This window comes from Nuphar pumila, chromosome 14, assembly GCF_984573655.1.
Source record: "Nuphar pumila chromosome 14, dmNupPumi1.hap1.1, whole genome shotgun sequence".
Classification (NCBI taxonomy): domain Eukaryota; kingdom Viridiplantae; phylum Streptophyta; class Magnoliopsida; order Nymphaeales; family Nymphaeaceae; genus Nuphar; species Nuphar pumila.
Window position 1 is genome coordinate 6,971,754 of NC_143262.1, and position 26,413 is coordinate 6,998,166.

General features: G+C 39.7%; 1 protein-coding gene across 2 annotated transcripts; it reads left to right on the top strand.

Annotated features, from left to right (window-relative positions):
• The first annotated feature begins 9,976 nt into the window (after window positions 1-9,976).
• On the top strand, window positions 9,977-25,170 carry LOC149816208 (putative 1-phosphatidylinositol-3-phosphate 5-kinase FAB1C). 2 transcript variants are annotated; one of them, XM_089987387.1, is made up of 12 exons: window positions 9,977-11,886; window positions 12,069-12,878; window positions 12,967-13,120; window positions 13,215-13,559; window positions 20,067-20,487; window positions 20,632-20,915; window positions 21,528-21,859; window positions 21,962-22,088; window positions 22,174-22,344; window positions 22,621-24,150; window positions 24,238-24,504; window positions 24,593-25,170. In XM_089987387.1, the coding sequence occupies exons 1-12, from the start codon at window positions 11,267-11,269 to the stop codon at window positions 24,845-24,847; spliced, it is 5,316 nt and encodes a 1,771-aa protein (XP_089843513.1). In that variant the 5' UTR covers window positions 9,977-11,266; the 3' UTR covers window positions 24,848-25,170. The 2 variants fall into 2 exon arrangements, with proteins under 2 accessions (XP_089843513.1, XP_089843514.1); XM_089987388.1 differs by having other exon boundaries at window positions 12,072-12,878.
• Window positions 25,171-26,413: the final 1,243 nt, after the last annotated feature.

Genomic DNA, 26,413 nt, shown 5'->3' on the forward strand with positions numbered 1-26,413 from the left:
ATTTTCAATGCTCATAAAAAGTTTGTTAAGCACGACGTAGTTCATTTTGTAATTCCCAAGTAATTTTTTTAAAAAAAGCATGTCACATCACCATGCACCATGCCAACTCAGATTCTTGGATGAGGCTTTCAAGTAAGGCTGGTAAACCAGCTGAACCAACCAAACAGAGGGTGTTTAATTTTTTTAATACAACCTGGGTTAGGCAGGATTCATCTTCATTCTATAATATAAAATATATGTAAAATATATAATAAACAAGTCAGTAAAATATATAATAAACAAGTCAAGACAAACATTGATTGTTCATGTTGAAGCTTGTCTGAACCTATTTCACGAGGTCGAACAAACTCTTTACGAGCCAAACATGAGCGAGCCTAGTGTAGCTCATCTTATTTCCCAGCCCTACTTTCAAGCACCCTCTTACTAGCCGGAATAAGATGGCGTTTTAAACCAATTTAGCGGTTCTCAAACACCGATAAAAGCCCTCAGTACAAAAAGCCGAAACAGGTTATATGTCCCTTCCGCCCCCCCCCCTCCAAAAAAAAAAAGGCTGTTAGCTACATTGCGTGTTTGGGGGGTCCCAATGAGTGCTACGTATGTAAGCACGTGCGGCTCATATCCCCATGTTTGTCAGCATGAGTTAGCAACAGAGTCCGGTGCAGTTGCAAAGACTTAAGTACTCTTTTCTCTATGGGTGTCATAAAAACGACGATTCTAGAAAAGGAGCGGTTGTAAAGACTTAAGTACCTCGAAGATGGTTATTTAAGACCCAGTCCCTGCACTGCAGGATTATTCGAGAAAGAAATCCCTCCTAAAGAAGGCCATGAACATCAACTATCTCTCTCTCTGCCTTTTCTTTTTGCTTCTGTGCACATCCAGCAGATGATCCTACATCGCTTCATCAAGCACCGACTGACCTGCATACTGACTGTAGCATGATTCAACTTGATGAGTTGTGAAGCCTGATTCAGAGTTTTTGCCCTTATAGGAGGGGGGTCTGGGGGCTCCCCCGACGTGGGTCCCGTTGCGCGATCAACGGGAGGGGGGCTAATGAGGGAGGTTTTGGGGGCAGCGCCCCCTAGAACAATTTTTTTTTGGGGCCTTGTACAAATTCTTTCTTTTATTTTCTACTTGTAACTGTCAAAAAAGAAAAATAAAGTGTTTTGTTTGATCGTGACACTCATATATTTCTTTCGGTTGTTTCTTGCTTGAGGTTTTTGTAACACTCTTTTCTGCGATTTTTTGTTTTTTTTTGCTACGCGATTTTCGTAAATCGCTACTCGATATAGCGATTTACAAAAACCGCATAGCGATTTGCCATTTTTTTTTGCGCTACGCAATTTTCGTAAATCGCGATGCTAAACACCGCTCCCTTGAGCACGATCTTCATCGTCATCAGGCTGTAGTAGCTATCCGTCCCAATGGCAGTCTTGAGGTCTGTGATGGGGAAGTCAGAGATAAACATGTCATTCTCGATGCCCATATTGAGCAACGTCAGGGTGGTCTAGAAGGCATAGCCCTGATCGAAAGTATTGCCGACGTAGGGGGTACGTAGATAGATTGTACTTTGAAAGACTTCATTGTAGGTGTACTGAAGGAAGATTATGTTGTAGATGTCCCTCGAAGGCGATGGAGGGACCGCCGCAGTCAGTTGCCTGTTGGATGAGGGTAGCATTCTGGCCATTGCTAGCAAAAAAAGGATGACGATCACCATCGGATCACCAGCTCTTTGTCTCCCTTAATTTCTTCTCTAGAGAGAGAGAGTAAGGGTTTTACAGTGTTTCACGGAGAAGGGAGAAGAAGAAGATGGCGAAAAAAGTTCAAATAGAAAAGAAAGAGAGAGCGCTTTGGGTTCGTTTCGCTGTTTAGACTTTGAAGAGTTAACATCATCCTCGACTTTCTGAATGAAAGATATTTGTGTCCTTTTTTTGAACTATAATTTCTTTTTCTTTTTTGAATGAAGAACATTTTTGTCATTTTCTCAAACCATCATTTCATGGCAAGAATAGCAAGAAAGAGTACTTAAGTCTTTTCAACCGCACTGGAGCCGATACACACAGGAATACGAGCCCCATGTGCTTACATATGTGGCGTTCATTCGGACCCCAGTGCATCTTCGGGGGAGAACACACACCACCTTCTCACAAAAAGCTAACCGGCCTTATGTCAACCTACTGGCTTTTGGTAGAAAGCTCTAATGTCCAGTCAAAAGCACTAGGTGCATAAAGCACTTTTGTTAGTGCAGTCTTCATGGAATAATCTACCATGTCCAAGACAGAACAAAATGGTAGGCAGGAAATAACCCATTACAAGTTGTAAAATAGATAATCTATTTCCTTAAAAAAATAAGTTTGTCAATTAGAGAGGAGTTACATTTGCTTCCACATGTATGATGATCCAGATTTTTAATTTAAGTTAAATAAATTATTTTCTGACATTTTAAATTATAAAATATAATTTTTATTATAATATTGTTACAAAGCATTAAAATTTATTAAAATAATGTTCACACGTGTCAGAGTTGTGTCAGCATGTCATGACGTATCTGACTTGTGCCACCTATAACATGCACTCTAAATAGGCATATGAATGATGTGTGTGCGTGCGCGGGCGTGTACATGTGTGTAACTATTGGAAATATATCAATGATGATGATCGTGAAGAGAAGGTGCTCATTTAAATTGCTTCATTCATAATAATAATAAACTTCCAACTTGCCAATAAGAACACAAACTGAGAGAATCTTTCCTGATATTTCACCAGCACTCTCTCACATGAAGCAAGATATCAAATTTTCTATTACCAGAAAACAAAAATGGGAACTTGCTTTGTATTATAGATGTGACATCACTTCTTTCTTGCATATCTGTAGGGGTATCAACTGGTAGGATTTATCCGGACCAAACCCTGTAGGGTAGGAGTATGGTGATAAATAATAAGACCCGATTAAGACCTAGGTTTAGACCCAAAGGTCAGATTAATTAATACATGGATTCGAGTAGAGTTTGTGACATTTTATACCAGACCCGGGCCCGACCCGAGTTCCGATTAAGACCTGTAATTTTTCAATGTAAAAATGATAAAAATATTGTTTCATCGAGTATGGTAATTTGGTTCTGGTTCATGTAGTTTTTATCGGGTCCGAGTATGGTTTCTCTTATGGTGGACTCGATTACACCTGAGTCTGGACCCGATACCATACCCCATGCCATACGTGAAAATCAAGTCCTAGTCTAGTTTCCCCCTGGGTCTGAACCAAACACGACCGGTTGACACACCTACGCATCTGGCAACATCATCTTTCTACGTGTGCACCAAGATTAACCCTCTTCATCCTGTGTTTCAAATGGAGCTTCCCAAGTACACTACCCAATGGATCCATTTCATACCCAAACTTTTGATGGATATATTAAAATAGACAAGAGTTTGCCTTGGTACACATTATCAATAGTCTAACTCAAAAGGTTCATCTACTTAGCCCTCCCCGTACCCACAGAAACAAATGACAACTAATAACAACAAACAGAGAGACAAACAAAGCACAAGAGCAAGAGACAAAACCAACCCTCTCAGCTCAATCTATGTTCAATATTTTATTTTTAATGAAGTGTACTGAAGACAGCATGCAGAAAATTGCGTGCCTCTCAATAATGGTGGTCGTGTGGTACTGCCCTTTCCAGCGAGAACCTCTTGGATGCCATATAAAGGGGCGTTTGACTGCTTGCCCCTTGAACAAAACTCACTGTTCTGCAAATTGGTGCATCCTACATAGAAATAACTTAATTTCTTCAGGTTAATTTTAGACGTGTGATGGGGGCCTAAACCGTTTGGCGGGTATCTAGGTTCAAATTTCATGGGTGTCACCCCCTGCATAAGCCGAACCTTGGCAGTCAGGGTGAGCCCTCAGAGTTTTACGCTGACATAGACAGAGACCGTAAGTACACCAGGCTGAGCCAGCGCAGCTAGGTCTATGCGCCTGGAGAGGTCTTTTCGAGTAAAAAAAAAAAAACTTTCTGCTGGTTTTACTCTATGCTTTGAAGCATGCAGTTCTTTTAACGTGGATTGACATTACTCCCTTGTGCATGCGTGCACTATGCAACGTTTGCTCCATACCGATGGATGAGATTTGTCTAAAAGCAACAGGTGCAATAATCCATGATGATGTCAAGATGAGATGGAGTAGCCCTTTGAAAAGGAAATACATTCATGCTGGTATGTCACTGGTGACAAGCACATGTTAAATGTAGCTTTGAAAAATGGAGGTTGGCAAATGGCTTCTAGTGTGTCCTTTTCATCATAGCCATCCATCGTTTTCTAAACTATGTTATCCTCCAGCAACAGGGTTAATCAACACCTACCTCTCTCTCTCTCTCTCTCTCTCTCTCTCTCTCTCTCTCTCTCTCTCCACATCATAATATAATATATTATGGCATGTTTAAAGAGCATGAATGTTGATAGTAAAACTACATCCCCATGACAGCATTATTAGCTTATCAATAGCCTAATTCTAGGTGGGAAACCATATAAAATAATCAAAACCGGCCCTTCTTCAAGTTGAAGGCTGATTTATGTCCTCAATAGGGTACACAATTGACAACTTTTAGGTGTTTTTCATTATTAATGACATGCAAAATAAGCGGGTTTTTTTTCCTAGCTTTTGCTGCTGTTTTAGAGAGAGAAAAAATTGACAAAGTTTTGCTTTTTTAAAGTACCTATAAAAACAAGCTCCCCAGTTCTTCATATTAATTACTTAATTGTTGTTATATGCTTGGAGCATCTGCTCTCACTTTTCTAATTGATTTACTTTTTGAAATGAACTATTTTAATTATTTACATCTAAGAAATTGTCGAGTCATATTGGTTTTTCCGTGACATGGATGGATAGGGTTGTCCTTTTAAAGTAAGAAGAACACAACCAAGTAGGACCAACAACAGTTCTCGGTTTGTTTGTACATGAACCGGATTATCCATGAAATTAATCACCTCAAGGTGATGTTCAATTGCACCAACTAAATTTTTTTCTGTTTTCTTTTTGCTTTTTTTTTGTGTGTGTTTCTTTATATTACATAGCCAAGCTGGATGGAATTCAAATCCAAAATCCCTTTGTTAAAATAAATGCGGCAGCGAAATTTTCCGCTGTCGAGCACGGAAATCATAGTCTGGGCAGGACTTTCTGATGCCGGTTTCTCCATGTAATAAAAAAAATAACAATAATGTGACTACAGATCCTGAATTTAATTAGGTAATATTACACATGCAAATATAACGTTAACTAGAGAGCCTGAATTTATCAGATGGCTCAACTAACAATCATACCAACAGGGTCCATAGTTTGAAGCAGGGATGGCAGTGGGGCGGGGCGGGGGACAAGGTCTCCACCCCCGCCCCGCCTCCCTGGCGGGGATGGATTTTATCCTCCACCCTTGCCTTCATCCCCGTTTCATGTCCTCCATCCCCGGTTCAAACGGGGATGAGGCAGGGCGGGGCGGGGATATTGCGGGGAAAAGTGGTCGGGGCGGGGATGGGGCGGGGCGGGGAAAAGTGCATGTCCATCCCCGCCTCCACCCCCAGACGGGGATGGATTTTAACCTTCGTCCCCGCCTCCATCCCCGTTTCATACCCTTCATCCTCGGTCCAAACGGGGCGAGGCGGGGCGGGGCCCCGCTTTCCCCTGGTCCACTGCCATCCCTAGTTTGAAGTAACCATGACAAACAACTCTTTGGAATCCATCTTTTTCTGTATCACATGAATATTGAAACACTACCAAGTTCATTGACATGATTACCTTGGTCTTAAATTCATATTTTTTTGGCACAAATAAAGATGCCGTAAGACTGGTAGATGCCTTTGTGATCACGTGAGCTCACACTTAGGCGAACCAGCCTTGACGGTTGGGGACCAAGAGTCAAAAGAGATCAATTGAAGCCATGTGATTGCATGAACTTGGTCAACCAAAAATTTGTCAAATCTTTTGTATTTTGACTTCTTCTTTTTTTTCTTAGGTTCAATTGGATCCGGTTGGACCAGCTCTGTTGGGACCATAGGGCTCCCTCCTAGAACCAACCCTTCGATAAAGAGTATAAAGGAAATTTCTTACACATGACAATGTCAAAAATACCTTCATATCAATTTTTTTATAATGAGCAAAAACAAATTAAAACATTAAGGCCGGTGGCCTTTGAGAGCCTTGGATCTAAGGTGGCATTGGGGCATGCTGAGAGCCCCACTCCAAGTTCCAAGGCATCTCAAACATTGGATCTCAAACTGAGGAAAATCTTGAATGTAAGAACAGATTGGGGAAGGTCCTACTTTCGAGATCCTCGAGATTCGAGGGACTCAAATGCACCATAATGCTATGTTTGAATGTCTTTTTTTTCGACAGAGAAAGCTGGGATTAGGCAGGCCCCTACCAGTTATACAACCATACCATTGGAGGTTTGAACTAGAAATGTCCCAACACAAGGTGACATGCACTAACGGCCCTTACCATAATGCTAAGTTTGAATGTCTTGGTTTTTGGATCTAAGGAGTCGGATCTATAACCGAGGTTCACAAATCCTTGGATCTAAAAACTGTCCCTCTAGGTTGGTTCTCAAATCCCCTCTCCTCTCGCTTTAAATCGGAGTTCTCAAGTCCTAAAAAAAAATGAAAATTTGAGACCCAGTGTTTGATAGGAGCTCGGATCGTGGCGTGGAACCCACACCACATCACAGCCACCATGCCACCTTAGATCCACCTCAAATTGGTGGATCTAAGTTCCGAGCTCCCAAATGTAGCCTAAGGGTATGTTTGAACGCCGCAAACCCCACTCAGAGACTCAGGGAAGACATGAATCAAAGCACGGGCTCGTGTCGGATTCAATCTTCAATTAAGTGAAACGTGGTCTCGGATCCTCAGATCTGAAATCCCCGAAACCACATAAATCTCTGGATCTATAGTTCAGTAGAAAAAGGAGGTTGGACCAAAGATCCAAGAACATGAGATCCTAGGATTTCAGATACGAGTCTCCCAAATGCACCCTATTAATTTGACTTCATGCCATAAATTGAATCACAATGTTCACGAGGCTCATAGTGGAGTGAGGCGGCCCGCACCTCCCCTTATCCAACTTGAAAGCATGGGCGGTCCACTTTTTTACTATCTGGGTGGTCCAACCTAACACACACACAAGATCCATTAATTATGACATTCCATCCAACCAAATAACCATCATATCCTCTTGACAACTCCATGTAGATCCATAAATGTATTTTGGATGGGACCCCATACCAACCCTAGTAAGATCCAATTTGGGTGCCCAGTTTGATGCTATCCAACATTTATATAGCTTGGGTGTTTAGACCGTGATGTGGAACTAGCTAAAGCTTGCATATGATATTGACCTACTTTGCTTGCAAAGATAATGAAAGGCGATGAATCACATGATTTTGGATCAGATTGGATTTAGGGTTCGGGGATTGGTACCTATTCAGAGTTTGGTAAGAGTCGCTGTAGGTTTGATTTTGAGTGACTATGCATATTCTGACTTGGGATCACCTGAATAGGACCTGTCTACAAATTTAATATTCGGGCTGCATTCTGATTTGAGGCATGGGAGGAAGTTGGAGGAGACTTGGATTCCAATTCCCTTTCACAAGTGGCGTTGGGAAAGCGGCACTGAGGTCCGAAGAGAAAAGGATTCCCCGGAATTGTAATGGGCAGAAAACATTTCCTACACCTGGGAAAAATTATGATGGATGCTTATCTAGATGACCAACTTGGTGGAACTAGTAATGCATCATAATTAGTCTATATTGTATTTGGATACGGTCATGGACACAGGTCTTTGGGTGATAACATGAAAAAGTACGGAATGGAAAGCGAGTTCCTTCAATTTCTAAATCATGGGCAGATTTAGGCTTTTCAATGGTGAATAGAATAGCCATCTTAGTGTGCAGTGTTTGGTAGTAAAGTATTGTTGATTGCCAAACAGTGTAGTAAATTGGTGATCCCTGATTCTGTGTTCTACTCTCTCAATTTTCCCTCTACTTCACCCCTTTCACTCATTCTATAGACCATTTGGCCATAAATAAATCTTCAAGTTGCAGTGGTCGATCCTTGCTTGGGATTTGTTCATGTTCTCAAATTAAGGAGAATAATTGTCAAGAATCTCTGTTTGAGAAGGAGAATTTGGAATTATTGACTGAGAAAGTTGGTGGTGAAAGAAAAAAGAGATCCAAAAAAAGAAACTCCCTTAATGCCCTTTATATAAGAGAGATTTATAGACTCCTCAATTTTTTTTAAGGAAATACAGATTTGTCATTTGAGAAAGAATTTACCAAGAAAGGTTAAAGCCATTCAATATTTCCGCCTGGACGCCTTTCGGCCAAACAAAAGAGAGAGAGAGAGAGAGAGACTGGTCCCTACCGAGGAGTCTGGATCGGGTGCAATATGATAGAACAAAAAATTGTGCATTAAGTACCCCCATAGCCCTCCACAGGTTTTGTGTCCCACACCTGACATGCCCTGTCTGTCCCCAGGATAGAGGGTGATCAGGTGCTTAATGCACATATATTTGTTCCATCATATCGCACCTAGTCCTTTCACCCAACCGAGGTGCTGTCCAGCGTTTGATATGCGGGAACCAAGCATTCCCTAAGGGCCGCCCCTTTATATTTCAAAAGGGTGTATGGTAATGGGACCTGTGACTAGGGGTTTCGACTCACAGGACATGTCCTGAACAAACGCCACTTGGCGTGTTTAGGTGGTGTTTGTCCAGTGAGTCAAACACATCCTTAACGAGAGAAATGGGTCGAAAACTATCCATTCAACTAGGGGCAACTGATCGGGTATCACTCAAACCTGTCCAAATAACAAGAGCATAAAATTTGAGAGTTGACCCACGTAACTTAGAGGTCGCTTGGAATTATTTTTTTACATAAAAATATATAAGACAACAAGAATCATAACCTAAACGCGAACCATATATTATGTTACTCAGGACAGGTTTGGGTTCAACATTTACCCAAGATAACTCGAGCAGCAAAACATTAGTTCTATTCGAAAAGAAGCTGATCTACAACTTCACTCAATCCTCTTCCGTGCAATTATTTAAATACTTCAATTCTCATTTGGAATTCCAACCCCAACAAGAAACCATCAAATCCTAAAAATCTCAATTCCCTTCCTAGGGCTCCTGTTGTTATTTTTTTGAAAGGCGAGAAGGGGTTTAGGCAGACCCATCAGTTATTATTCAACGTATCACTGGGGTTTTGAACCTGCAACGTCCCACCACTCCGCTTATTTGGCAAGAATGACTTATGAACATCACCAATTGATAGTCGGCAGATTGCATTCTTTACCACAAGGTGGAAGCTCCACTTTGTATAATCACTTTCACAAATAGCTTTATACAACTTTTTTTTGACTCTTCCTCACTTCTTTTTCATACATTGTAACAATGGTTTTTTTTCTTTTTCTTTTTACTCGGAGAAACCGTCTCAGACACAGAGACCTAGCTGGGCTGGCTCAGCCTGCCGTACTTAGGTCGCTATTCATGTTGGCGTAAAATTCTGAGGGCTTACTCATCAAGCTTGAGCTTAGGCAGGGGGTGACGCCCATGAGATTTGAATCTAGACTGACCGTCAAATGGTGTAGGCCCTATCCTACTATGCCAAACCCCTTGTGTCTTTGGTAATTATGGTTTTACTAACCAAACACTCACCAACTAAGGATATTTCTTTTCCTTAGCTTAGGCTTTTAGAAAAGAAAAGTCTCAGTTTTCATGGTCAAAACGTCCTACAAACAGTGGGAGGGACCCCAAAAGATGGACCATACCTGAGACTCGATGGGGCAAATCCGGTAAGCCCCATAAGATAAAGGTCTATGCCTTCCAACCCGTCCCCCCTCCCCTTTCGGCACATCGCTAGAGCTGCATCTGCTCCTGCTCTGCAACCCCCCATCGTTACTCCTCCTTTTTTGCTGACTTCCATAAGTAAAGCACCAAAAGCAACCCCCCCCTTCTTCTCACCATTCAATAAAATAATGCAAACCCACTTCAAAAAAATCGAGAAAGTGGAGAAGTAGAGGCGAGGAGCGCAGAGAGAAGGCCCTCTCTCCTGTTCCTTTCTAGTAGTTTTGTGGGTTTTTTTTATTTCTCCTCCCATGTTATGAGTGGTTTCGATGAGATTCAGAATGATGAGAGATAAAGATTCATCGAGGAGGAGAAGAGAAAGGGGCCTCTCCGTCGCCTCGTTGCTGTTGCTTCTCTTGCTCCTCCTCCTCACCATCATTTGAGTTTTGTGGGGGATAGGATCTGTTCTTTCTTGCTCTCAGATAAGTCTTCCCACTTTTTTCGTCGGTTTCGTTCATTCGGTCCATCGTTTCAGAAGGCGTTTATGAGATCTGGGATTTTTGTTTAAATTATCCTGTACTCTTCGGAATTTTATTGAATTCGGAGATGAGTGATGGGTTTTTTGGTTCGTTTTCGATTGTGGGGTTTGTGGTTGATGCTTTTGTTGTTGTTGGGAATTAGGGGGTTGTAGGGTTTTTCGATCACCTCATGCTAGAGGAGTTGTTCGGATGCTTTCTCGATGAATCGGGGATAGGCTAGCTTGGGTTTTCGTTGAGTTTTGAACTGCTTTTTTCTTTCTTTTTTTTGGGGGGGATTTTGGTGATCTTTCTTTTGATTTGTGTGTGTGTAAATAGTTTAAGGGATCCCTGTGCATTTTCGTATGGGTGTTGTGTTACCCTTCTCCGTTGAGAGTTGTTTTGGGTTTCTCAAGGAGGTTTGTCATACGCTGACGGGTTTAGGGAATTAGGGTAATAGAGAACTTAGGGAGTTAGGAAATGTTGGTGGTGTTTGAAAGTGTTATGTACTGAATCGTTAATCTGAATGTGACCACCTTTTTGATATGATTCGAGAGGTGTAACGTTTGTTTTTAGGCATAGGTATTCATTTACACGGCGCAATCTTTGCGAACCATTTGGTAGAAATCGGAAACTGTCGTGTTATCGTTTGTTTCGATCTCGGTTTCCAATCCTATGACCACCCTGTTGTTTTGAACTGAGGGTTTCTTTTATGTATCTGTAAAATTTCCTTCTTTTTGCTGTTGAAGACGTTTAGAGTTTTCTTGTTACCCTTTCTTCTGTAATTCAACCTGAAATCCCCACTGTTTTTCTAGGGAAGAGGTTGGGTTTGTTTGTTTCTTCATAGTTTTTTTTCCCTTAAAAATAGCAATACAAGAGAAAGGAGGGGCTTGAACTATCATGATTGAGGGCTGCTTATATGTATATGGACATACTGGATAGCTCATTTTTGAATCTGGTAGAGAAAGTGAGAGCTTGGATAGATTGGAGGGGTGATTTGTCCGATAGTTCTGGAGATATTTGGAATTGTGATGGAATTTGCAGTATGTGCTATGGGTGCAATTCGACTTTCAATGTGTTCAACCAAGAATATCGATGCCAAATCTGCAGCAGGCTATTTTGTGTGAGATGCATGCAAAGCGACAATATTTCTGTGACACTGAATTGTAAAATAGGAAGCCCTTTGGGCAAGAAACAGGTCATTGGGTTGTGTAAGCTTTGTTTCTGTCCGGCTGGGCAGGAAATGCTAGTGGGGCAACCTGAGAATCACCTCCTTGTGGCTTCTGGAGAGAACTGTGTGCAGCCTTCTTCATCATTCAGTAGTGATACAGCCGATAGTACTACCATGGACGGTTGTTCTAAAGTAGGTTCATCGTGTGGTGGTGGAGATTGCCCCAATGAACCAGTCTCTGAACCAGACCATGCTAATTTTCTCGGTCATTTTCTACAAGCGCAATGTTGGTCCAATAAATTCGCAGATGGCAACATTCCTTCCCCTGTAAATCCGCTGTCACCAATTTCACTTCGATGTTCTACGAGGTAAAGTTTTCCTCTATACTGATATAATTGTTCACACACTCGAATGAATGACAGGTCATAATAAGAGTTTTATGGTTAATTATTTTTTATCATGTGAAATTAATGAATCAAAGAACTTTATTTTTTTTTTTAAGTTGCTTGAGTTTACCTTTGGATCATAATTGGATTTTGTGTGTTTGTAGAAGTGATGGGGAAGAAACATGCTATTTTACGGATGCTGATGATATTGGGAAGAACTACTCGATGCCAACATGTGAATACTATCAAGATATTTACGATATAGATGCCAGTAGCAATTACACTAGAAGTGAACTGTACAGTTTTAAGTCGGCCACTTCAAGTCCTTTTGATAGTCCAACTGTCGTGAACTTTAGTCCTGAGAGAACTGCTTCACCTATGCCTGATGTCCAACTGGAATGTGCAATGTCGCAGGATTGTGCTCAGCTGTTTCAAGAAAAAGTGGAGATGTTAAGGATCCCTAGCATAGATGCTGAGGGTATAGAAAGTGCTGATCAAGACACTGATGAATTATCTATATATCAGAATCAAAGCCAAAAAGCTGATCTGACATTGGATTTTGAAAATGATGGTATCTTTTGGTTGCCTCCACCACCAGAGGACAAGGAGGATGAAGTAGAAAACACTATTTTCAAATCTGATGATGATGACGAAGGTGTCGGTGATGCTTACTTCTCATCTAGTAGCCTTGGAGATGATCCCATAAGAAACAGAGACAAATCAAATGAGATGCATAAGGAACCTCTGAGAGCTGTAATTCATGGGCATTTCAGGGCTCTTGTCTCACAGCTGTTGAAAGGAGAGGGCATTGCTGTAGGGAGTGACAGAACAGAGGATTGTTGGCTGGAGATAGTTACTTCATTGGCATGGCAAGCTGCAAATTTTGTGAAACCTGATACAAGTGGTGGTGGCAGCATGGATCCTGTTGATTATGTAAAGGTTAAGTGCATAGCATGTGGATACCCGAGGGATAGGTACGATTTGGATGTTATTTTTGTTGCCTAGGTTCTTAGTTCTCACCTATACTGTTTTGTACTAAATGAAGGGGTTTGCATTTGACAGTACTCTGATTAAGGGGGTCGTTTGTACAAAAAACATAAAGCACAAACGTATGACTTCACAGTACAGAAATCCCAGGTTGCTTTTGCTGGGAGGAGCACTGGAGTATCAAAGGCTTCCAAATCAGCTAGCATCAATTGGTACTTTACTTGATCAGGTTATGTTTTCATTGTTATACCTGTTGGTTGTTGACTTTATGTTAATTGTTTTTCCTGAGCATTTTCTGAAATCTTACATTTTTCTTTAATCAGGAGATGGATCATATCAAGATGGCAGTTTCAAAGATAGAGTCCCATCGTCCAAATGTTCTGTTGGTAGAAAAAAGTGTATCATCTTATGCTCAAGAATATCTGCTGGCCAAGGAAATATCATTGGTGCTAAATGTTAAAAGACCACTTTTGGAGCGCATTGCTAGGTGCACAGGTGCTCAAATCATTCCTTCTGTTGATAATCTTATTTCACCAAGGTTGGGGCAGTGTGAAATTTTCCGGCTGGAAAGAGTTGTTGAGAAGTGTCGATCTAATGATAACTCTAACAAGAAATCAATGAAGACCTTGATGTTTTTTGAAGGTTGCCCAAGGCGTTTAGGCTGCACGGTAACATTATGCTCACTTTTATCCTGAAATATTGATCCTTCATATAAAATTAGATTTCATGCTGAAATGTCACTTCTACTTATTGTCTATTATGACATCTCAAAGTGAGATTGAATTATAGATTGTATCCATAGCTTGACAAAACTCACTTTAGTGACCTTGTCCTGCCTGAGTCGGACCTGGCCTGGGCACAGAATTGGGTCAATCCAGAGTGTGAAATATTACTGTATGCACAATTTTAGAATGCCTATAAAAGGACATGAAATGTTGAACAAATTTCATGTAGGCAGTGGTATGATGGCAGATGTATCCATCTGCTTCTTGTGTTCACTGTTATATTCTATTGAATTAAATGTGTCATTGACCTTTGTGCTTTCATCTAGGTTTCATTAATGTTATTTAATTCAAGAATTATAGTGCCAGCATATAACTTCCATATCATTTCTTTTCTTGATGGATACATTTAATCTGCTTGCCGTTTGCAAATATCACCTCTTTTGCTAAAAGATTTTTTTTTCTCCACAGGATCAAACAAGGGTAATACTATTTTATGATGATATTAAGTATTGTCTTGCTTGACATGTTTAACAGCCAATAAGATATGCTCCTAACAGAATCCTCAATAACCCTTTAACATGGACAGGAAAGATGTGCTTGCGTCCATTTGAGCTGGCATGGATTGGAGTTCTGAAAAAGTTGAAATGGGAGTGAATCAAGTGATTAATGTACTGTATCCCCAAACCTGTCACGTGATGTAAAACAATGTCTTAGGATTGGGAAATGCCTTCTCAGGAAGGAATGAATGACTAAAAAATGAGAAAATTGTAGGGGACTTGCATATCTGTTATGTATCGATACATTATTAAAGAATGAGCTGCCAAGTAGAAAATTTCTTGACCTTAGTGAGTGGTCACACACTCCCATACTTAGCTGTGTCACAAAGTGGCATGAAAACCAAGATACTCCAAACCAAAATCCAAATGCCAAACCAAAATGCATTTGGACACAAACAAGAGACATTAAAACAAGACACATTAAAACAAATACAATACAAATATTGTGAATAAATGATTTCATTAATAATGAACATTAAAAATACATATAAACCTCACCACAAAATACATTCAACCTAAAAACTACCCTTCTTTTTCTCACTTTACAAAGCACACACCCACCAACATTTATAAGAGAGGAAGAGAGAGGGCTCTCTAGCCAACAGCTAGTTTTGACTAGCCATTGGACCTAGTCCAACGGTTAGAATGACTAGCCGTTGGTCTATGTCATACGGACTCTTCTAACAGGGCACCGCACCCGTGTCGCACCCGCACCCAGGCGGGTGCGACACTTTGGACACAACTTCCTTTGTGTTAGGTGAAGTCAACCACACTGAGGTCCATTTCTATCCAAAAATAGATTCAGTTAACCCTAATCAAGTCTATTTTTATCTATATTATATATAAATACATAACACATAGTGTTAACTTAAAACAGATAATATATATATATATATATAAGATGCATGAAAATTTATCAATAAACATTTTTCCATACATGGAAAAGCAGACAATGAAAAAGATTAGAAAGTACATGAAGAGATTAAAAGAAAATCCCATATAAAACATACCATATCAAACAAAATATGATTTGCAAATATCAACAACATTTTGCTCACTACAAGCAATCACCTCTTTGGCCTCCAACTCAATATCTTCAAAATTCAAGTATAGCATAGGACAAGAGATCAAACACAAATGTCAGCAATAACCAAACCAGTGACCATGCACGAGCAATATCGGTTATCTAAGCTAACAATAACAACCATCTACAACCACAAGAGGTGCACATCCCTCATCTCACAAATGATTATAAAATTGTAAACAACATCAATTTCAATGGGTGCATATAACTTGCCACACTGATAAAATAAAATCTTTTATAAAGAAAATACTCAAATAAAAAGTATGAGTGGAGAAACATGATAGGTAAAGAGAACTTATAATGAAAACAAACTTGTGCCATCGATAAGGTAAGAAAGATGATTTGAAAATAACATACAAATTAAGACAAGAATAACAAATTTTAGAAACTTTCGAACCACCATTGTTTTAAAAACGGATAGCCATCACTGATAAACATAAGCATTCAACATAATAACAATGGCCAAATAAACAAATGAGTGATACAACACACTCACAGAACCAAAGATCAAACAAATGTTAGTTAGAGCCGAACTATAAGCCAACAATCTAAACTAACAAAACCAAGGTGCACACAACTCACCTCAACAAACATCTCTGGTTTTGCAACATCGAGGTGCACACAACTCACCTCAAAGGGCCAAAAAAGAGGATGCATTGAAGAAAATTCTGTGATGGGCAAAATTAATGTCAAAAGAAGGAACAAAAACCCACAAAAATTAAATCCCAAATAAGGGAGTTTATATATAAGAGCTGATTTGGAAAACAAAGTTTCAAATAAAAAACAATAAAGGGAGAAAAAAAACTTTGAATGAATATGATGCAATAAAATGACAAGTCACAAGAGGTGAGGCACCGTTAGGCACTAACAAAGTGTCCGCTAACAAGTTCAAAGTGCACAAGCACAAGTGCCACTAAGGGCATACACAAAGAAAAATAATATTTTATTAGAACACAAGATGCATTGATACAAAAGTCACCAACAAAGTCCACCAAATTGATACAAAAGTGGACAATCATCAATAAGGAACCCACTATGGGATTCACTCACAAACCCACGAAGGGGTACACTCACAAACATCCACACAAGGGGTCACAAGAGCATAAACAAAATAATATTTTATTGATGATAATATGCAACAATACTTCACAATCCATTAGTCCCAAAATATACCACTAGCACGGGTAATACAAGCAAGCCATATAAAAATCCAAGATCATGCACAAGTACAACCAATCAAGGATGCTTACAAAATAGATCATAATCCATACAAAATAATTTTGCATAATAATTTATAAGAGAGTAATAGGCTATGTCACACGGACTCGGCTAGGGAGGCGCCGCACCCGAGTCGACACGCCCTGACACAGGTGTGGACACGGGTGCGGCTTAGGACACGGCCCGGACTCGGTCAACGAATCGAGGCCGAGTCTGTCCTCGTTTTGGACTCGGTCAATGTTGACCGAGTCTATATTCGTCTATTTTAGGGTGAAAAAACTAAAAAAAAATGTTTTTATATATATTTTGTTATATATATATATATATATATATATATATATATATATATATATATATATAAAGAGATTGCTGTGCACAATGCACAGTCACAGTGACTGTGCACAGTCACTGCTGTGCTGTGCACTGTCACAGTGACTGAGCTATGCACAGACTGTGCTGTATGCACAGTCATGCACTTATATATATATATATATATATATATATATATATATATATATATATATATATATATATATATATATATATATATATATATATATATATATATATATATATATATATATATATATAGCAGAGTCCCCGTGTCCAAAATTTTTAAAATTGCGCCGCACCCGTGTCGCACCCGCACCCGCACCCGCACCCGCACCTGCACCTGCACCCGCACCCGCATCCACACCCGCACCCATGTGACATAGGTAATAGCTTAAAACCACTAAGACAAAAAACACATGCCACACAAAATCTTTGAAAAATCATTAATGGCACATACAATATGCAAATGATATGCCTATAGAACACTCTCATGAGAGCAAATTTAATGAGAACAAATTTAATAACATATAATTCATTTATGGCATTATTATTGAACTTAAAGTCATAATAACACAAGCTATGTCACATAGGTGTGGGTGCGGATGCGGGTGCAATGATGCAGCACTTAAAAAAAACTTGGGTGTGGGGGTGTGGGGAGGGTATATATGTATATACTTTAATAGTTTTAAGTTAGCATTACTAATGAAATAAAAAAAGTTATCCTATCATCAATTCATCATGCATAAATTCATGCAATAAGTCAAATTAACTACAAATTACAAGTCAAGTCAAGCAGATTGCATACCAATCAAACAAGTCAAACAATTGGCTAAATTTAGAATAGAATTATAGAACCCTAACCCAAACTTGGATTCGGTTCTGTTGAACCCACACTGGTTTTAGGTTATGTTGAACCCAGGCTCAGTCTGGGTTCGGTTCTGTTGAACCCAGATCTGAATTAAGGTTCTGTCGAACTCAGGCTCATGCTGGGTTCAGTTCTGTTGAACCCAAATCTGAATTAAGGTTCTATCAAACCCAAGCTTGGGTTCAGGTTCTTCTGAACCCAAGTCTGAGTTCAGGTTCTGTCAAGCCTAAGCTCTACTGAACCCAACAAGATTGAATTCTGCTGAACCTAAGCCTGGTTCAACATAGTCGATCCTAGCAATCCTGGGTTCAGCAAGGCCGAATCCAACAACCCTGCGTTTACGTTCTATCGAACCTCGGCTTGGGTTCAACAGAGCAGAACCCAGCAACCCAGGGTTCAGGTTCTGCCAAACCCAATCCTGGGTTCGGTTTCAGCAGAGCAGAACCTAGCAAGCCTGTGTTTAGTTCTTCTAAATCTAGTTTTGAGTTCTGGTTCTACCGAACCCAACCCTAGGTTTCGCAGAGCCCAACCCAGCAACCCTGAGTTCAGCAGAATCAAACCCAACAACCCTAGGTTCTGGTTCTGCCAAACCCAGGAGCCCAACCTAGCAGGCTTAACCCAACCCTTGTGGCAACGAGAGAGAGAGAGAGAGAGAGAGAGAGAGAGAGAGAGAGAGAGAGAGAGAGAGAGAGAGAGAGAGAGAGAGAGAGATGTCACTCTTGTCGGAAGAGAAGGAGAACGTCGCCGCTGCCGTAGGAAGAAGAGGAGTGGGGACGAGAGGTAAAGGAGGGGTCGAGAAGGTGTGGGTGGGAGGTTTACGCAATTGTGCCCTATCCCTCCCAAACCACAATTTTGTGGTTTATTTTTTTACTTGGACTGAAATGAACTCGGTCATAGCTGACCGAGTCCATTTTTGGACATTTATAACCCTGGGTGCTGGTTGACCGCACCCAGAGAAGTTTGATTGCACCCAGTGCGGCTGATTCTTATGGTAGCCACACCAGGTGCCACGACGCAGGTGCGGCGACCCTAAGGAAGAGTCCATGTGACATAGGATACAAGGCATGAAAAACATACAAGAATTTGAAATTCTTAAGTATCACATCATATGAAATAGAAAGCTCACATATGGCAAATATATAGGATTCACATAATTTTTCAAGGCAATACACTCAAGAGACATGCTTTTACACATACATTTATAAAGTTACAAACAAGCTTGTACAAAAGCCAAAAACACAATATACCAAAAAGATATTTTATAACATCTAATTCCAATAAATGAATACTCTAATGCCTACAAAGAACATGTATTAGAGGAGAAACTTTTGAAAATAGTTTGGGAACAAAAAGACATTTTTAACACATTTTTCCATAAAATTTTTAATGCCCAAGAAATAGCCACAATGCCATATAAAGGATTTTGAAAAAAATAAATACATCTTAAGGTAGAGATCCAACATATCAAAACATGGGAACCTTGAGTCCAAGCCGTATATCAATCAAATACCTTGATCTGATACCATGTCACGAAGTGGTGCGGAAACCAAGATACTTCCAACCGAAATCAAAATGCCAAACCAAAATGCATTTGGATATAAAGAAGACATATTAAAACAAATTCAATACAAATATTGTGAATAAAAGATTTCATTAATAATGAACATTAAAAATACATAAAGACCTCACTACAAAATACACTAAAACACTCAAAACCTAAAAACTACCCATCACTCTCACGTTAGGAGGCACACACCCACCAATATTTATAAGAGAGGAAGAGAGAGGGCTCTCTAGCTGTTGGAGCTAGTCCAACGGCTAGTCAAAGTCAACTTTAATTGACTAAAACAACAATATATATATATATCTTAACAAGCGGGGATGCCCAGAAAAGCACTAATTTGGTAGTGAGATGTTGACTAAAATGCTCATTGGTGAATTTATTTACCTGTACTGTATTTTGGACGAAGATGAGTAAAATAATCAAGTTTCCTCAACTTGTTTCCTAGGAGATGAAATCCCAAAAAATTGCGCTAAGGTTATTTACATGCTCATCGTGTGAACAAGGTGTACCTTTATGTACAAAATACCAGGGTGACCTATGAATCACAAATAAGTGAATGTCCTCCAGCTGCAAGTATGTTCTGTGTATTGAAATTACTGGAATATCTCTGCAAAAACTAAAAAAACTGTTCTCTTATTTTCCTGGTGCTGTTTGTCGTAATATGCCGAAGGGGGTGAAATTTCCTTCTTTTAACACTCTAATTTGTCAATGATTGATTCACCAATGTGCCTGCTACTCAGACAGTTCTGCAGATTTATGGACCAAAATTGACATATATTAAAATAATGTTCCATTTATTGACTAATATTGGTATTAATCTTTTTTCAAGGTTTTATTGAGAGGAGCTTCTCATGAAGAGCTGAAGAAGGTTAAACATGTTCTCCACTATGCTGTCTTTGCAGCTTATCATTTATCTCTAGAGACATCCTTCCTTGCTGATGAGGGTGCAACTCTGCCAAAACTTCATGTGGAGCCTCCAATTATTTTACCCGAGAAGCCCCCAAATTTTGGTAAAACCATTTCAGTAATTGACAGCTACTCAGTTGCAGGTGAATTTCAAAGTTTCAGTCCTCGCAATAAGCTAGCACTGACTTCTTCCTCTAAGATGGACTTTCCAACACAAAATAAGTGGGGATCAAGTTTTCGTTCAGAAAACAATGGAAGACAGTTATCGCATGAGCATGCAGATTTGAGCTGCCTGTTTCCTTTATCTTCTACAGCTTTGGACTCTGTAACAACTAGAGATATGGGTATGGTTACATCCCCTAAGGCTCCTGATGCTTTTGTTTCATATGTAACCCCAAGTTCATATCTTGAATCTCACTGTGAGGAGCTGAAGGGTTTCTCATTACATTCATTTGGTGACAAAATGTGTTCGGTGATTCAATTGACAGGGATATCTGGGGGAATTCTGATGGATGAAGGAGGGGTTCCGGAACTTCAAAGCAAGGCTGATGGTGCTTGTGAAAAAATTGTATTCAGTGCAGTTGAAGAAAAAAAAGTCTCCAAAGATTTTTTGTCGACAGTTGACACACATCAAAGTATATTAGTTTTGCTGTCTAACCGGTGTGTGCTTAAAGGAACAGTATGTGAACGTTCCCAGCTCTTACGCATCAAATTTTATGGCAGTTTTGATAAGCCACTTGGAAGGTTCCTTCTGGATGATCTGTTTGATCAGGTTGGTCTAATACCTTAAACATCTTACTTTTTCATTTTCACATTGGTTTAACATTTTTATTAAATGATAGTTCTATCTACTAGGTCATAGTTGCAATTATTATATACTTGGATCATGTGGATGTGTTTATCATTGTTTTTTTTAATAACAGGCAGAAACCACTGTTATTGTTTGGACATCCCCTTGTGGGCCAAGGGGTACCACATTGACCATGGCCCTATTCCAGTGTCCAGGGTATAAAATTCTATGAGTACTCCCTCCCTGCCCACCAGGGATAGTTTCCCGCTGGCTTCACCTTGTGGCAAGGAATACACATCCTGGGGATAAGAAATATGCTTTGGATCAAGTTATCTTCAGCATAAAAAACCCAATATCTGAGTTTCATTATCATGAACTTTTTGTGCGTTGTATCGATTTTCAGTCATTATAGAGAAACTGGTCTAAATATCTGAATATCATAATGTAGACCATTTTTTTGACTAAACTGTGGAGATCACAACTGTAAGGTAAGATAGTATGTCGCTATCAATAGTACCAGATGTATAAATCCTTTTAAATCTGACTTTCTGTCATATCTTGTTAGGATTGACTAACTGCACTATTTTGGATCAGGCATCTCGCTGCAGGTCATGTAATGAACCGGCAGAAGCTCATGTACGATGCTATATCCATCAGCAAGGTAGCCTGACCATATGCGTAAAGCGTCTTCCTTCACTGAAGCTTCCTGGGGAGTGTGAGGGAAAGATATGGATGTGGCATAGATGTATGAAGTGTGCCCTTAAAGATGGAGTTTCACAGGCAACAAAAAGGGTGGTTATGTCTGATGCTGCATGGGGACTGTCTTTTGGAAAGTTTTTGGAGCTTAGTTTCTCAAATCACGCGACTGCAAATCGAGTTGCAAGCTGTGGCCACTCTCTGCAGAGAGACTGCCTTCGTTACTACGGGTACGCTGTGTTTATTTCATTTAGCTTTTAGCAATATGGCTTGGTCCGGAACCTCCTTTTCTTTGTTCTGCATTTGGAATGGTTGACTTTTCGCTCTAACAGGTATGGCAACATGATTGCCTTTTTCCGCTATGCTCCCATTGACATTCTCACAGTGTTTTTGCCACCCTCAATGCTGGAATATAAAAGCCAGGGTCAACAGGAATGGATCAAAAGGGAGGCAGCTAATGTATGCTATCAGTACTAATTTCATGTCTAGGGTAAGAAGGACCAGTTGTGGATTACTAACAATGTTTCCCTTGTCTATCCTTCAGGTTTCTGAAAAGATGAAATTCCTTTATGCTGAGGTGTTTGATGCACTTCAGAAAATGGAACAGAAATTTACTGCTACCAGTTCTGGTTGTGAGAGTTTGAAATTAAGTGACTTCCACAGTTACATGGCAGAGCTTCAAGATTTGCTCAAAATTGAAAAAAGCGAATATGATGTAAGTCAGTCTGATCTGAAATTCGATGTGTAGGCAACATTAGAGTTAATTTATTTAATTATGATTGGGCTACGATGGTTTTAACAAATAGGAAGAGATTGTCTATGGAAGTGTGTTAGGATTTACCAACTTAACCATATAAATGGAATCAGCCAGGGTTCTTCATCATGCTCAAAAATGAAATATCCCAGCTTATTCTGTTTATCTGGTTAAGTGGGTGACGTATTAGACCTGCAAATTTTGATAGTGCATTTGCTTGCTGATAAAACCTGACAGAGTTTGTTGCAAAGTGCTTTTGTTGACAATCACCAACAAGGGCTGCCAGGGGGAGGTATCTTTGAGTTTACTTACCTCAGGCGGTCTCTTCTACTAGACTCTTACCTTTGGGATCGTCGCGTATGCTTGTTGGACTCATTGCTTGGAACAAAGAAATCTCCTGCTAAGTTTGATGTGTATAGTACCAAGTACAAGAATACTTCCAGGTTTGCTTCTGTTTTTGATGGTAGCAGTCCAAGGTGCCATAGTTCCTTACATAAGTCGACAGACTTTGCTGAGTTCAATCTGTCAGAAGAGCTGAACATTCTCAAGCTACATTCAGATAATCTAGTCACGTTGGATAATTTGGGGAGTGCTGTTGAAGGCTATTCATGTATTGAAGATCTTCAGGTAACTTCAGACCATTTCAGTGATGCATCTGAATCCATGTCCTTATCGAGTTCCTCCAATCTCTCTGACAAGATAGATATGGCATGGACGGGCACTGCAGAGTCTCCGAGTGCTTTAAACATCCAGGTTTCACCATCAGATACTGTGGGAGTTGCTTCAGTTTCCCCATCAATTCAAAGCGATAATAATGCTTGCAAGAACATCATGGCTCCTGTGAGAGTTTATTCTTTTGATTCTGTACTGAGGTTTCGAGAGAGGAGCCAGAGAAGCCTTTTTCCTCCACATTTATCTTTGGTTAAGTCTTTCCATGTTTCAAGGGATTATGGTCGCTTGGTTTGGGAACCAGTACCAAATATGCGAAGGTTCTACTATAGGGATTTTCCTGCAGCATCTCACAGATTTGATTTCGTGTTGAGTTATACGCCATCTTTTATTTCATCTTCATATCACATGTTAAGTGAAGGTCCGAGGTTGCTGCTGCCGTCAGCAGGTCGAAATGATATAGTTGTAGCTGTTTATGACAATGAGCCTACAAGCATAATTTCGTATGCCCTTAATTCCAAGGAATATGAGGCCTTTGTATGTGATGTATCAGTTGATGCTAATGGATCTAAAGACATTGAAAAGAAGTTTTCAATGGATGAAAATAATATGGGCCATCACATTGTCCATGTGCAACATCAGATTAACTATCAGCTGGATTCAGAGGAGATCCAGTTTAGAACCTATGGATTGGATGAAACTGTTTTGTCTTCCAGGCGAAGCCTAACCTCTGACTCATCAAAGTCATCACATTTTAGAATGATGTTTGGTGATGATTCATCATCCCCTACTGGCAAGGTCAAATTTACTGTGATATGTTATTTTGCAAAACAGTTTGATGCTTTGCGGAAAAAATGCTGTCCAAGTGAAATAGATTTTATGCAATCTCTGAGCCGTTGCTGTAGATGGAGTGCCCAAGGTGGAAAAAGCAATGTTTATTTTGCAAAGACTCTGGATGACAGGTTCATTGTCAAGCAGGTCACAAAGACGGAGTTGGAATCTTTTGAGGAGTTTGCTCCATATTACTTCAAGTACCTATCAGATTCACTTAGTTCAGGTAGCCCAACATGCCTTGCGAAGGTCCTTGGAATATATCAGGTTGGTTGTGTACATGAATCATCTTTTTAAGCTTAAAATCCTTCTGTTGCGTGTTTATTATTTGGATCTCTTGCTATGTGTGTCTAGGTCACGACAAAGCATCAAAAGAGTGGAAAAGAAGTTAAGATGGATTTGATGGTGATGGAGAACGTATTCTTTGGGAGAAGGATATCACGAGTATATGATCTCAAGGGCTCTGCTCGATCTCGTTATAATCCAGATACCTCCGGTAATAATAAGGTTCTGCTAGATCAGAATTTGTTGGAAGTGCTTCGGACTAAGCCAATATTTCTTGGGAGCAAGGCCAAGCGCAGCTTAGAGAGGGCTGTGTGGAATGATACATCTTTCTTGGCGGTAATTTCCTTGTCTATGTTTAAACTAAATTTTCTATCATGTTGTTTTCTAGTTTATTACTTAATTATAGTTTTTAAAAAACTTCCAGTCAATAGATGTCATGGACTACTCATTGCTGGTTGGAGTTGATGAAGACAGGAAGGAGCTAGTTTTGGGCATAATTGATTTCATGAGACAATACACGTGGGACAAGCATCTGGAGACATGGGTGAAGACTGCTGCCATTCTTGGTGGTCCGAAAAATGTTTCACCCACTGTCATTTCACCCAAACAGTATAAGAAGAGGTTCAGGAAAGCCATGTCTTCCTACTTTCTCATGGTGCCTGAGCAATGGTCTTCATGATCCACTCTTCATCCTAGTCTCTGCTTTCAGTGATAGGTCGGTGGTTGAAATTTTTTGACCAAGTAATCAATAAGTAAAGAGATGGCATTCCATTGAAGATGCCTGTGGTTTGCATAATTCATGCAATTTTTGTTGTTGGCTTTTAAGCCCCATTATTTAATCAAAATTTTAAGGGGTTCTAATTTTTGTTCATTCCATTTATAACTGTATAATCTTCAACCATTAACAAGAGTTGTCCCTGGTTGTAACCTCAACATCTTTTGATCAGCCAATGGAATGTAAAGGTCAGTTAAAGTTGAAATTGATGCACTTGTATACTTGCTAGATCCTCCATCTTTAGTGGCACATGCTCACTGTTGAACAACATGGAGGTTATCTTGTTAAAGCACAAGCAAAATACAGATCTCATATACAGGTTTGGCATTCGGTGCTCCATGTTCACATAAATCTTATATTCGTTGACACATTGTTTTCAGTCCTATTAGAAATTATCATCTCGCAAATTGTTCAAATGGAAATTCTGTATTCTGTGAAATATTTATGCTAGGGTATTGTAACAGAAGCAACAACCTAAGTCCTATGAGGGAATTTCATGAAAATAGACACCATTTGATCATGGCTAAACATTTATAAAAAGAAGTATTTGAGTGATTATTATGCAAATTGGGAGCCGTTTAGGGATAAATGGCAGTGTTGGAGAGTTTAGGAAAAAAATTCATATGTTTACAGGTGATGGCGGATGTGGTTTGTTTTTTAAACTCGTGATATTGTTTCTGATATCGAACTGCATAATTCCTGTGGAAATTTTCAACTTCATATGTATTCGACGAAAAACACACAATATCAAGCTGCTTACTTACAGAGCCACCAAGATCGGTAAACTCATACAGAACCCAGACTGGTAATTGTTTCAGGAATAAGGAACTAGTCTGTTCGTGGTTTATTCAGTCCAATTGCCTTCATAGTAAAGCAATCCTCTCTTTTTTTTGTTGAAAGGCTAAAGCAATCGTCTCTTGATCCTATTGACTTAGGGACATTACCTGAACAGCTACTCTCTTTCAATCTGCGGCATGGATCACTGATTTTTCTTCACAGTAGCTGGAGGGATACTATGTCAATTGCTTCACTCAGACAAACTTGTCTTTTCTTTGCAAGATTGTCGGTGTTTTTCCATTCACAGAGCCTCATTGGACCTATCTGGGAATATGCTTCATTTATCCAATGCCTTATGCTGTGGCCTCCAATTACTTGTTTCTATTCTTTCCCTTAAAAAACAAAAAAAACAATGGCCTTATTTTACATGCATACATCAATTATTTGGTAGTAAGCTTTACCGTAACTGTTTTCTTACATAAACCAGTTGTAGATTTAGCATCATGAAAGCAGTGATGTGTATCAACAACAATGGGAATTTAGCAGTGTTTTCATGTCTCTCAGCATTATGTGTCACCTGTGTGTGTGTGTGTGTGAGAGAGAGAGAGAGAGAGAGAGAGAGAGAGAGAGAGAGAGAGAGAGAGAGCAGTGTTTACTAATATATAGCAACCATTAAAAATATATTATTAGATA

Bases quoted from the DNA above. Each gene is read 5' to 3' on its own strand.
- LOC149816208 (XM_089987387.1), top strand. From the start codon at position 11,267: ATGTATATGGACATACTGGATAGCTCATTTTTGAATCTGGTAGAGAAA. The intron at 22,089-22,173 runs GTATGCTATCAG...TCTATCCTTCAG, and splicing joins TCAAAAGGGAGGCAGCTAAT to GTTTCTGAAAAGATGAAATT. The intron at 22,345-22,620 runs GTAAGTCAGTCT...AAAACCTGACAG, and splicing joins TTGAAAAAAGCGAATATGAT to AGTTTGTTGCAAAGTGCTTT.